This window comes from Natrix helvetica, assembly GCF_964273705.1.
Source record: "Natrix helvetica genome assembly, chromosome: 1".
Lineage (NCBI taxonomy): Eukaryota > Metazoa > Chordata > Lepidosauria > Squamata > Natricidae > Natrix > Natrix helvetica.
This window is the reverse complement of record NC_138548.1, coordinates 223470852-223484220: the sequence shown is the minus strand read 5'-3', so window position 1 is coordinate 223484220 and position 13369 is coordinate 223470852. Positions and strand designations below refer to the sequence as shown.

The following is a 13369-nucleotide window of genomic DNA, read 5'->3' as shown; positions in this document are numbered from 1 at the left end:
GAATTATTTTTTGGCTTTAATCATTTCTTTCCTAACCTTGAGAGCATTCCATACTCTAGCTTTAATGTGAGGGGAATTATGAATTTCAAGAATCTGAATAGCTATTTATCAAACCACTTTCTCTTGAATTATCAGATCAGGATATGTAATGGCATTTATTTTTATATATCAAAATAGGGGAAGGGCTATTGAGTTTTCTGAATGTATAGAAAATCGGATTATGGTAGAACAACCTTAAGGCATTTCCAATTGCTTGTGCCTATGGCTAGTTAACTGCCAACGAGTACAAGTGGGTTTCTCCCTAACAGAACTTGGAAGAAAATAACGCTTAGTTGCAAGGACACGGAACTGCCCCGCCTGGATAGAGAACTTGGTTTCCTCCCAAAGTTTTGAACTGCAACATCCCATCCAGACCATTTTAAATATAGTATGGCTAACAACAAAGCATAGATATCTTGAAGTGAGATTTTTTTAAAAACTAAAAGTAATTCATTTTAGACTTTACAATTTAAATCTAAACAGTGTGTGTCCAGGGGAGGTCAGGTGAGCAAAGCCCGACGAAAGAAAGAAAGAAAGAAAGAAAGAAAGAAAGAAAGAAAGAAAGAAAGAAAGAAAGAAAGAAAGAAAGAAAGAAAGAAAATAAAATAAAATAAAATAAAATAAAAATCGTGTTCCCGTGTGCTGAAACCGCGAAGCGCTCACGCCACGTGAAACTCGCCCCACGAGACCCGCGGCACCCGAGAAGGACAACCGCAAAAGAAGCCGTCCAGAGGCTCGGCCGCCATTTGCTTCCTGCATTGAAGATGATCCGTTCGTCCATCCTCTCTTTGTGGCCGTTGTTTCTGCTGCTGGGGCTCTTGCCCCCCGCCTCCCTCACAGAGGGTGAGAGCGAGGCTGCCTTGCTTGAGCAGGGGGTTGGATTACAGACCTCCAAGGTCCCTTCCAGCTCTATTCTGAATTTTAACCATTTCATTTAACTTAACCTGTTGGGTGCTCCGTAAGGCAATGGCCCTAGAATCAGCTTGCTCCCAAAAGACCGAGTGGCAGAAAGCACCGCTGTTATTAGGAAAGCGGCTCCCTGCAGCCCCAAGGGTTTTCAGGGCGGCTCTAACCGCTGCCCCCCCCCCCCAGCTTGAAACCTCCGTAAGGAAAGAGCTCCGCTCGTCCCCCTGAGATTTCTGCAATCTCCTGTCAACAAGCATCAGATTCCTCTGTCCTCTTCCTCTCTTTTGGCTGCGAAGGTGAGCCCAGAGCCCGGAATCTCCAGCTATTTCTGGGAGTTGAAGTCCACAAGTCTTAAAGTTGCCAAGTTTGGACACCCCTGCCTTAGGTCATTCAGAAGACATTCTATCCTCTTGCCCAGAAGAGAAGGGAAGGGTTGCTGACCAGCTAATTGCCTAACCTGAAGTTGGCTCCTATCCAGAGGAGGTGGAGATAGTAGCCTGGAACTGGGTTTTCCTGCTCCACTTTGAAAGTGTTTCCAACTTGGATTGACATGAATCCAGTCCTGCACTTTCACTGCTGTGCTTTCACTCAACTCAATGACAGCAGTTCTTTTGGGGGATGTAAGGAGCTGCCATCACATCCTCTGCCCCAGGGAGCCCTAAATCGCACCCTGTATTCCCAAATCCTCGGTATATCTGTCCTGAAGTAGAATGTGGTAGTGTGAACAAGTTCACTTTGGTTTGTGAACTAGGTCTCCACTGCTTGGCAATTTCTTCATCTTCAACAAGCAGAAACACTGGCTCGTTGGTTCCTAACCACACAAACAACCAGTGGTTAGGGCATAAAAGAAGTACTGAGCAAGGATTGATGAATGACTGCCCCAAGATAATGAATTGGTGATTTAAAAAAAAAAAATTGAGCCAAAGTGATTAGTATTCCACCAATTTATCCTTCTAAGTCAAACCACAGGCAGGTAAAACTGGGGTTCTGCTTTCTTTAACCAGTCAGCTACGGTAGTAGACATGCCAAATGGGAAGTTGTTAAGTACAAGGAGAAGTTGGTGAAGGAGTCTCACACGAAAGCTCTATCGGTAAAAACTGCACATTGTAATAAGTATCCTATTATTCCCCACTGTTTTGTTAGACAAGAGAAATGTGCAGGTGTTGAGCAGTGACTGCAGGAAATTTCACGGGCGCATACTGCAGACCGTCTCTCCTCCAACTTTCAATTGATAACTTGGACCTGGGGTGGGAGGGCGTTTGGGAGCTTCAAAGATCAGAATACTTATTACCTTGCATATTGTTGAATATAGCCCCATTGTGTATTACAGTCATAGAATTACTAAAAGCATTAATAATACAATTTTTAAAAGGTTATTCATGTGGAGATACAATACTGTATGTCTATGAAGAGGCTTAATCATCCAGGTCATGGTTGTCCCAAAGGTGTTTTTTTCCAAAAAGCAACTGGACTTCCTTGTGTTTTTTTGTTGTTGCTTATTTGTAAAATGTTTCACTTCTCATACACTGAAGAAGCTTCTTGGTTAAGAAGCAAAATGTTTTCAAAGGGAAAAAAAAACAAGCAAGAAAGGCCAGTTGCCTTTTAGAAAAAGCACCTTTAGGACAAATATAGAGATATCAAAGAAGCATGATATAGGACTAGTGCTCCTTCTTTCCAGTACAAAGCAGGTAAGTCTTGCTAGCATACCTTGTAGTGTCATGTGGATAAGGTATTTTTTTAAAGTGATTGCAAAGCCATACTTGTTAGGTGCAAGTGGGGAAAAATCTGTCATAATGCCCGTAGTAGCTCTATAAACGCTTTGAAAGTGGTTAATAAATCATGGATTTTCAATTAAGACATACTTTTGTTGTTAACCATACCCTATTTAACATGACCTTAAGCATTTCACTGAGACCAAACATTTATTCCACATTTTCAAGCACTAGGAACAATCTAGCAAAAAAAGAAGTATGCACATTGTATTGATTACTGATGCTTTTAAAACTGTAGGATGAGAGCTGGGCTAGTCTGGATAACAAAAAATCAGAAGGGACCTGGTTCTGACTAATTTTACTAAGTCATAAGCTTTTGTGAGATGCAGCCTTTTAATAGATTTGGTTAATCAGAAAAGGTTAATCAGAATAATAAAACCTTATATCAAGCTGTTGAATTTTTAATATTTATATCGTTATCTTCTGAACAAGAAAAGTGGTAATTCCCTCCCCTCTCAATTTCTAGTACAAGTGATCCTTACAGCAGTTCCTTTAGTGACTGTTCAAAGTTACAATGGCACTGAAAAAGTGACTGACTGTTTTTCACTTACAATCATTGCAGTATCCCCATGGTTAAGTGATCAAAATTTGGATGCTTGGCAACTTGTTCATATTTATGATCATTGCTGTGTCCCAGGGTCATGTGATCACCTTTTGCAACCTTTTGACAAGCAAAGTTAATGGGGAAGCCAGATTCACTTAACAGCTGTATTACTAACTTAAGAACTGCAGTGATTCACTTAACAACTGACAGCAAGATAGGTCGTACAGTGAGGCAAAATTCATCCAAAAAGTGTTTTGCTTAACAACATAAATTTTGGGCTCAATTGTGGTTTTAAGTCAAGGACTTACCTGTAATTTCTAATTCTCAGGAGCTAGTTTTAATATATTGTTGAACATTGGTTTTGTTTTAATCTTTCATTTCTCACCATTAAACTATTTTGATTTCTAGAATGTGGAATAAGGCCTGCGGTAGATGAGTCCACAATGGCCTCCCGGATTGTAGGTGGACATGATGCTGAACCTGGAGCATGGCCGTGGCAAGTCAGTCTTCAAATTCATTACAGTGACAGAGCATATCGTCATATATGTGCAGGAGTTTTAATCAGTAACAACTCAGTGCTGACTGCAGCACATTGCATTCAAGAATATCCGTATGTATCTTTCAGTTTTAAATTGTTTTCTGTCCATTTGTGATGCATGTGTACATAGAAATAGTAATAGCACTTGGAATTACATACCGCTATAGAGGTGCTTTGCAGCCCTCTCTAAATGATTTACAGTCAGCATATTGCCCCCAACAATCTGAGTCCTCATTTTACTGACTTTGGAAGGATGGAAAGCTGAGTCATCCTTGAGCTGATCAAGATCAAACTGCTGGCAGTCGGCAGGGTTAGCCTGTAATGCTGCATTCTAAGCACTATGCCACCACAGCTCTGGTGAAGATGAGTATATACACACAGACACACACTAAAATCTGGATTTACAAGATTATGTGGCAACAGACTGATTTTGGAATTCATCCTCCAAAGAAAGAAGGAATGTTTTGGGAAAAGGAAATGAAAACAGGAGACTTCCTCTTCCCATTAATTGGTACACATGTGTACACTGTGTATATATTACCTGTCATATTTGAAAGGGGAAAAATAGGAACCAGGGCAACAAAACATTTTAATTAATTCCTGTAAAATAAGCAAAAATGAAAGAGAAGGAAAAGAGAAGGAGAAACTTGTTTATGTATTATAGAAAGACACCAAATTGTATGATGCATATAATTTACATTACAGGGTATGAGGCATTATGCTCATGGCAAGTACCTAAAGGAAAGGGCTGTTTTAACTCTGAGAGTGCTGTCATAAGTAACACTGATGTGCCAGTTATTTATTTATGAATCTCCTTCCTATACTTTGTCCTTCTTCCACATATCTTTTGCTTATAAGGACAGGAAATATTCTGATACCTTAACCGACAGTTAAGATACTTAATAAGTGTAAAAAAACCACCCCAAACCTTAAAAAGCATTTATTGTAGGCTTCAATGTTTGTAGGTCAAGTACCAAAAAATTACTTGGCAAAAATTGCAATTAATAAGTTTATTAATCAAGTCCAGTTGTTTACTGTTTTGCATCAATCTCTGGCATTCAAGAGAAATCTTCAAAGCTTTTATCAGCTAACTTTGTAAATTCCATAGAGATATTGTCCAGACTTTCTTGTTGCAGCTAAAATACATTTTATTGCTGAGTTGTATGTCTTTTCCACTCCTGAAAGCATTGAACATCTAGGTTTGGGATGAGGGGGAATTAGGGTAAGTTTCAATTGTTTATGCATCCATTCAACTGTCAAATCAGGATAGGAAACAGTACTATTACTTCCCCTGTGAGATTTCACAGGTTGCACTCATCTGCCATTTTAAGTTCAGAACAAATCCTGCAGATCACAAAATAAGCTATCTTCAGGAAAGGCAAATGGAAGAAATATAGACTACTTGTGTGCAGCTTTTGCATCCTCAGGGGCCAGTAAATGTATCTCGTTGCATTTTTGTAAATCAAGATAGGAAAGTAGGGAAAAATATCTGGGAACCTAAAAAGATCAAAGCAATTGGGGGCAAAGCAAGTGGTGGCAAAATAATCAAAATATCTACAGGATCGAGGACTGGCAGCAAGACAGCCATTGAAGAATGGAAGAAGTCACAAGGCGAAAAAAAATGGGGTGGGGCAAAGCATCTAGCTTCAAGAAAAAGAAGCTGGATTTGGTACTTTGTGCTTCTTGCTCAATACTAGTATTAAAATTCTGTAGAAGTATTTTTCCTGGATTCTCACAAGTTTAAGTACTGCCAATAACATACTTCGATGAGTATTAATTCTGAAACCTTTTACTAGCAGCGAAAATTATTTCTGTAGTTCTTTGAATTAGTCCTCATTCTATGGGCAGACTTCCAGTTTCTAATAGGAATTCCTTGCTTAATTTTGAACAGAATTTCCAAGATAACTGCCTTCATTTTAATGACATAAATAAGAAGATTGTTTTTGGCAAAGATTGGCTTTGATTTCCAACCTCAACATTCTTGAAATGAAATTACTGAATTATTTTGACTCTGTTATCAGTATCTCTGATGTAACAATTCTATAGTATCTATTGACTCTTATGGACTTTTGATTTCCCCCCCCCCCCCACCTAGGAAACCAGACAAGTGGAAGGCTGTAGTTGGTTTGCATCATCTTTACATACATTGGCCTTTTTCTAAAGCATATCCTATCAAAGATATCTTTATCCACTCTGGTTATGAATTTGGAACTTTTGAAAATGATGTTGCCTTGTTCAGACTGATGCAATTTGTGAAGTACAATGACTATGTCCAGCCTATCTGCTTACCTGACTCTGCTCACTTTCTGAGTGATAAATCTAAGAATCCATGCTACATAAGTGGGTGGGGAAGCACAAAGGAAGAAGGTAAATCTATTCTTATTATTTTAATATTAAGATCAAGGTTTTAGTTATTTTAAGCTGCAATCTTATTCACAAATTAAATTAAATCATGGCTGCTAATAAATGGACTCACTAAAAAGTTACCAGCCATAGTGATAGTACCTTTTTAATCACCTTTTCACCAAACGTTTAGATGTGTATCCATAAATAACACCGTTATCCATAAATAACCAAACGTTTTAGATATGTATCCATAAATAACACAATGTATTCATTTTTTAAATTTTCTTTTTTTTCCTGGATATTGAACTTTTAAAAGTAATCCTCTTCAGAAACATTATGTAAGGGATGTTATTATCAAATAAATTATTTTTATCTGGATGTAACAGTAGTGGAATTTTCTTCTCTTGTTCTTGCATGCATTATTGACAAAACCTGGATAGGACAGAATAGTAGTTTACTTCAACAAATGGAAAAAATTTAAAGGTGCAAAACCTGTGGGCTTCTATACGTTGCTAAGTGAAAGCTTTCACTGCCTTGGTAATGGTAAGAGATGCTGGGAATCAATACTATAACATCTGGAGGGCCAGAATTTGCAATTTCTCAAGGTCCTCCAGATGTTGTTACACTTTGATTCCCAGCATTTTTTCATCATCACAATGTTACTCTTACCCATGCCACAGGCATGCCTACCATGCATCCTGAATTGGCAATATACCAATCCCTTATTGGTATATTGCCAATACATAAGATGCAGGCTAGTCCATTACTATTAGACATTACCTACAGTAGCCAGGATTGATGGAAATGCTACTACCACTAATGATCAATGAAAATTGAAAGCAAACTCGTTCCAAATGCAATAATCTGACCTAAAAACAAAACAATTATTCAATACTTGAATGTTATGATTTAGCACAATGGTGTAATGGTTTGTGAGATGATAGCTTACTGCACAGATAACATGAATTTTAAAATTCTCCATAGTGATATTTGACCTTAATACTGTCACTCAAGAGTTGTAGTAATGAAAAGATGAAAGTGAATAGATTGACAATATAGCAGTCAAACAAATAATATGGATTTGTTATATAAAATTTGCAAAGATTGTCAATGACTTGTGGATACAGTATGAAGTATATGGGGCAGGAAATTTGACTTATAGTCGAAAAACCTTCAACATTCCATCAGTTTTTCCTACCAGATTCCCTACCCTATCCCTACATGACACAAATACAAACATACCTCCAGCTTTATTTTATGCTTTCATTACAGGTAAAGGTGAACATATATTACAAGAAGCTCAGGTTGACATTATTCCATTGCAAATCTGTAATAGCTACGATTGGTATGGAGGCACAGTATCCCTGAAAATGATTTGTGCTGGCTCTGAAAGTGGACATGTTGATAGTTGCCAGGTAAATTGTTAATTATTTCATTATAAACTATTGTGAAATAATCTATATAGCTTTTGCTTGATCAATTTTTAATAAGTAGAAGCACAGAGGTATGCCAAAATAATAGGAATGCAATCAGTTTGGGAAGGAAAAAAATAATTGGTGACAGTCTATGTCATAAAATGATTATTTGAATTTATTTTAGTAAAATTCAAAGGATAGTTTGCTTTTTCTAAAATCATTATAGTTACAAAAGTGACTATTAATGCCCACAAAGAGAAAAACAAGTCAACCAACTCATTAAAAAAAAATTCCTGAAAGCAAAAAGATGTTACAGGAAAACTAAATTTCTTATAGAAATGTGTGAGATATATTTTTATTTTGTGCATATGAACATGAATATAAAGAAAAATAAATAATTATTTTTCCCCAGTCTTTCAGTGAAGGTTTTAGCAGTGGCTGTGGCATAGCAGTAGGACATCCCTTCCGTCTCCTAGTTCTGGTTTCAGTATAGTTTTTTTTAATATGTGGTTTTAATGTTTTTATACTGTATATTACTTTGTTTTATAACCTTATAGGGGAGATGCATGGCAAAGAAAATTAATAAATAATAGTAATAATAACATATATTTTTTTCTGAATCAGATTACCTCTTTACCTCTTTTCAGAATAGATCACTTGGAAATACAGGGTGATTCTCAATACCTGTGTACAAAAATGCTTGATAGTAGATAAGCCCCTAACATGCTGAGTTTATAGTGCAATTTTGGTAAAGTGTAGTCACTAAGATGTTGGGCTGAGACTAGGGAGACTCAAGTTCCAGATTGCCTTCAGCCATGGAAACTCACTGGGCCACTTTATTCTACTCAGTATTTGTAAAATCTACTTCAGAAGGCTGCTGTGGGAAAAATAGGAGAGACTATTACGTATTCTGCCTTGATCTTATAATTGAAATGCATCTTATGAATAAATAATCTGCAATTTACCCAATCAAGGTATTAATGTATGTATATTTAAAGTAATTGAATTTTAAATCTTTTTGGTCCAACAAAAACAAATATTTCCCCTTCAGGATATTCAAATTCCCAAATGATCAATATTTTCATTTGATACGTCATGGCAAGTACAACTCAGACTAATAGGGTTATATGCTAAATCTTCAAAATAGCCATAAGGCAACACTTAACTTGTCTTATCTTATCTATTTTTCACATTGTAGGGAGACAGTGGTGGTCCTCTGGTGTGCTATTTCCCAGATACAAACAAATATTATTTAATAGGAATCACCAGTTCTGGTGTTGGCTGTGGCAGACCAAGATTTCCAGGACTCTATGTGCGTGCTGCAAGTTACAAAAAATGGATACATTCATATTTATCTAACAAAACAAATATTGTAAGCCTTCAGCTTGTCCTAATTTTGGGAACTGCAGGATGGATAACTTTCCATATTGCATAAAATTCAATTTTTTATTGAAATAGGGTAACAGCTGATTATATTTTAAGTTTTTTCCTTTCCATCGCAAACATAACATTTTTCAGAAAATTTTCAGTAATGGAACTAATTGATTTAAGTGGTAATTCAATATAATAAACTTATATTCCAATCTTAGTATTCTAATTTGCTACTTATGCACTCATACTTAGAATTTAACATTTACTTAATCTATATTTTAAATATTAGCACCACTGTTATGTATCGTTTATGAGCTATAAAATATATAAAATCTATCACACTATTAAAAAAATATTTATTTATAGACTCTATGATTGCTTAATGAATTATAAGTCCTGTCTTACACATGTTCCTAACATTTCCATACTTTTTACAGCATTTCAAAAGTAACCATTATTTTACAAATGTGTGAAATTGCACAAGAAAATACAGAATAGCCATTCTCTTTCAATTGATTACTTAGAAGTAGAAACAGAGACACATATATAAAATAATAAAATAATAAAGTGACTAAATTAGTGGATCAGAGAAATGCTGTAGATATAGTTTACTTGAACTTCAATAAGGCATTTGGCAAAATAAACCACAACCTTTGTCTTGATAAGATAGAACAATGTGGGATAGACTGTACCATCACCAAATGGATTTGCAGTTGGCTGACCACCACAGTGTATGGTCCTTAATGGAATTATCTCTACATGGAGGGAAGCATGCGGTAGGGTACCTCAAAATTGTGTCTTGAGTCCAATGCTCTTCAACATCTTCATAAGTGATCTAGATGAGAGACAGAAGGAGAACTGATAAAATTTGCAGATAACACCAAGCTGGAGGGGAAGGGGAGGAGAATTGGCAACACCTTGGAAGATAGGCTCATGGTTCAGAAGGATCTTGACAGACTTAAGCATTGGGCCCTAGCCAATGAGATACAATTCCGTGGTGAGAAAAGCAAGGTTCTGCACCTAGGCAGGCAAAACTAAATGCATAGCTATAGAATAGGTGGTATCTGGCTCAACAACAATAACTGCAAGAAATATCTTGGTGTTTTAGTGAATCATCACTTAACTTTGAACCAGCAGTGTGCTGCAGCTGCCAAAAATGCCAATGCGATCCCGGGCTGCGTCAACAGAAGGACAGCATCAAGATCACAAGAAGTGATAGCACCTCTTTATATTGCACTATGAGTACTGCAACCAGTTTTGGTTTACCGCACTACAAGAAAAGTTGTTGAAACACTTGAAAGAGTGCAGAGAAGAGCAACAAAGATGAGAGGCTAAACTGTATTGGATTGGATTGGATTTATTAGATTTATATGCCGCCCTTCTCCCAAGGACTCAGGGCGGCTTACAGCATTGAAAAACACATAGTACAAAAGTTAAAAGGAAATTAGAAACAGTCCAAAAAACAAACCCAATTTATATAACACTCACATTTTAAAAATTAAATAAAATTAACAGGCCAGGCCAGCTTGCTGGAAAAGCCAACTTTTTACGGTGCGTCGAAAGGACCAGAGGTCAGGGATTATGCGAAGCTCTGGGAGCAGCTCATTCCAGAGGGAAGGCGCTCCCACAGAAAAGGCTCTCCCCCTGGGGGTCACCAGTCGACACTGTCTGACCGACGGCACCCTAAGGAGGCCAACTCTGTGGGATCGTACTGGACGGTGGGAGGCTATTGGTGGCAGTAGGTGGTCTCGCAGGTACCCTGGGCCTAAGCCATGGAGCGCTTTAAAGGTCATAATTAGTACCTTGAATCGCACCTGGAAGACAACCGGTAACCAGTGCAGGCCGCCTAAAAGGGGTGTAACATGGGAGCACCTAGGTACCCCCATGATAACCCGCGCGGCCGCATTCTGGACCAGCTGAAGCCTCCGGGTGCTCTTCAAAGGCAGCCCCATGTAGAGAGTGTTGCAGTAGTCCAGGCGAGAAAGGACGAGGGCATGAGTGACTGTGCACAGAGCATCCCGATCCAGGAAGGGGTGCAACTGACGTACCAGGCGAACCTGGTAAAAGGCCCCCCTGGTCATGGCCGTCAGATGTTCTTCTAAACTAAGCCGCCTATCCAGGAGGACTCCCAGATTGCGAGCCTTCTCTGAGGGGGCTAAAATTTCTCCCCCTATCATCAAAGATGGAACAAGATGCACAAATCGGGATGACGGAAACCACAGCCACTCAGTCTTGGAGGGATTGAGCCTGAGCCTGTTCCTCCCCATCCAGATCCGCACAGCCTCCAGGCATTGGGACATCACGTCGAGGGCATCGTTTGGGTGGTTTGGGGTAGAGTTGAAAAGTTGGGTATCATCAGCATATTGATGATACCGTACCCCAAAACCACGGATGATCTCACCCAGCGGTTTCATATATATGTTGAACAGTAGGGGTGAGAGAAACGACCCCTGGGGCACCCCACAAGTGATGCGCCTGGGGGTCGATCTCTGCCCTCCAGTCAACATAAACTGCGACCGATCCGATAGGTAGGAGGAGAACCACCGTAAAACAGTGCCCCCCACTCCCAACCTCCCGAGTCGTCGCAGTAGGATACCATGGTCGATGGTATTGAAAGCCGCCGAGAGGTCTAATAGGACCAGGACAGAGGAGCAGCCCCTGTCCCGGGCCCGCCAGAGATCATCGACCAACGCGACCAATGCCGTCTCCGTGCTGTACCCGGGCCTGAAACCCGACTGAAACGGATCCAGGTAGACAGCTTCATCCAGGTACTGGGGAAGCGGACGTGCTACCACACTCTCAACAGCCTTCGCTACAAAGCGAAGGTTGGAGACCGGACGGTAGTTGGCTAAAGAAGCTGGGTCCAGGGAAGGCTTCTTAAGGAGGGGCCTCACCACCGCCTCCTTCAAGGCAGTGGGAAAGAACCCCTCTCTCAATGAAGCGTTGGTAATCGCCTGGAGCCAGCCTCGTGTCACCTCCCGGGAAGCCGAAACTAACCACGAGGGACACGGGTCCAGCACACAAGTGGCAGCACTGAGTCTCCCCATAATCCTGTCCATGCCCTCGGGGGTCACAGGGTCAAACTCATCCCAGATTGTCTCCTCAAGATTCATCCCCGTCGGCTCGCCCAAATCTATCCAGTCAGAGTCCAAGCCTGTCCGGATCTGAGCGATTTTATCCTGCAGATACTGAACAAATTCTTCAGCCCTACCCTGCAAGGGGTCTTCCCCAGTTCCTTGGTTAAGTAAGGAACGGGACACCCTGAACAGGGCGGCTGGGCGGTTATCTGCGGACGCGATAAGAGGGGAAAGATGTTGCCGTTTTGCCGCTTCCATCGCCACTAAGTAGGATTTAATATGAATTCTTACTAGTGTTTGATCAGATTCGGACCGGCTGGCCCTCCAGCCACTCTCTAGGCGTCTTTTCCGGCGTTTCATCTCCCGGAGCTCCTCGGTAAACCAGGGAGCCGTCCGGGATCGACACCGGGTCAGAGGCCGCAAAGGCACAATGCGATCCAAGGCCCCAGTGGCCGCCCTATCCCAGGCTTCCACTAGGGCTTCGGTCGAGTTGTGAGCAAGGGATTCAGGAAAAGTCCCAAGCTCCATCAGGAACCTTTGGGGGTCCATCAGGTGCCTGGGGCGGAACCATCTGGTCGGTTCCGCCTCCCTGCTGCGAGGGGTAGCTGTATGGAGGTCTCCTGCTTTTACTAGGCAGTCTGCCTTCAGCTCTCCAAGTGGGTTTATTTTGATAGTGTGGTTGTAATCTTTTCAAAGAACACTAAAGTCATACTCAAAACTATAGTAAAGCTGAGCCATGTAGTGTGGTGTGTGTGTGTGTGTGTGTGTGTGTGTGTGTGTATGTGTTGCCTGATAAAAGGACAGAAGTTGCCCTGATGTTGCTGTATTCTGAACATGATTGGGTTAATTTTAGAAGTTCAGAGTTCAGACAACTCATGTGGATGGTGAAAGGTAATCAATATGGAGAAAAGTCTGTATTTCTGAACCCATCACTTCCAGTATAGTATGTATAATGTACATATATAGTACCAGATAATCCATACTCTCTATGGATAGAGCTGAAGAGCCCAGTGAAATAGTTGGGATTTCTGATTCTCCAAAAGAGGAAAGGGCATGAAGGATACTGCCTAAGATTGAGAAGGGAGTGGGATGCATGATCAACTTTCTGTGTATGTGTGTATGTATAAAAATTCCTGTCTTACAGAATATTGTTCAAACATGGATTTCTGAATTAAAAACTACACATTAGAAGATATGATATAATGAAAATAATGCAATGTCTCTTCTTCAATGGATTGCTTCTTGCAAATTAAATCTGTAAGAACAGCAAACTGTTCTCAGGCTAGCCCTAACCCTAACCCTAAATTGGGTTCTACTGTGGAGACAGCACTTTCGTACTTACTCAAGGACTAGAGGAATGC

General features: G+C 40.1%; 1 protein-coding gene across 1 annotated transcript; it reads left to right on the top strand.

Annotated features, from left to right (window-relative positions):
• Nucleotides 1-803: 803 nt before the first annotated feature.
• On the top strand, nucleotides 804-8995 carry LOC309384128 (transmembrane protease serine 12-like; the record flags this gene model as incomplete). Its single annotated transcript, XM_081937320.1, has 5 exons — nucleotides 804-882; nucleotides 3670-3871; nucleotides 5895-6166; nucleotides 7418-7560; nucleotides 8759-8995. The coding sequence occupies 5 exons, from the start codon at nucleotides 804-806 to the stop codon at nucleotides 8993-8995; spliced, it is 933 nt and encodes a 310-aa protein (XP_081793446.1).
• Nucleotides 8996-13369: the final 4374 nt, after the last annotated feature.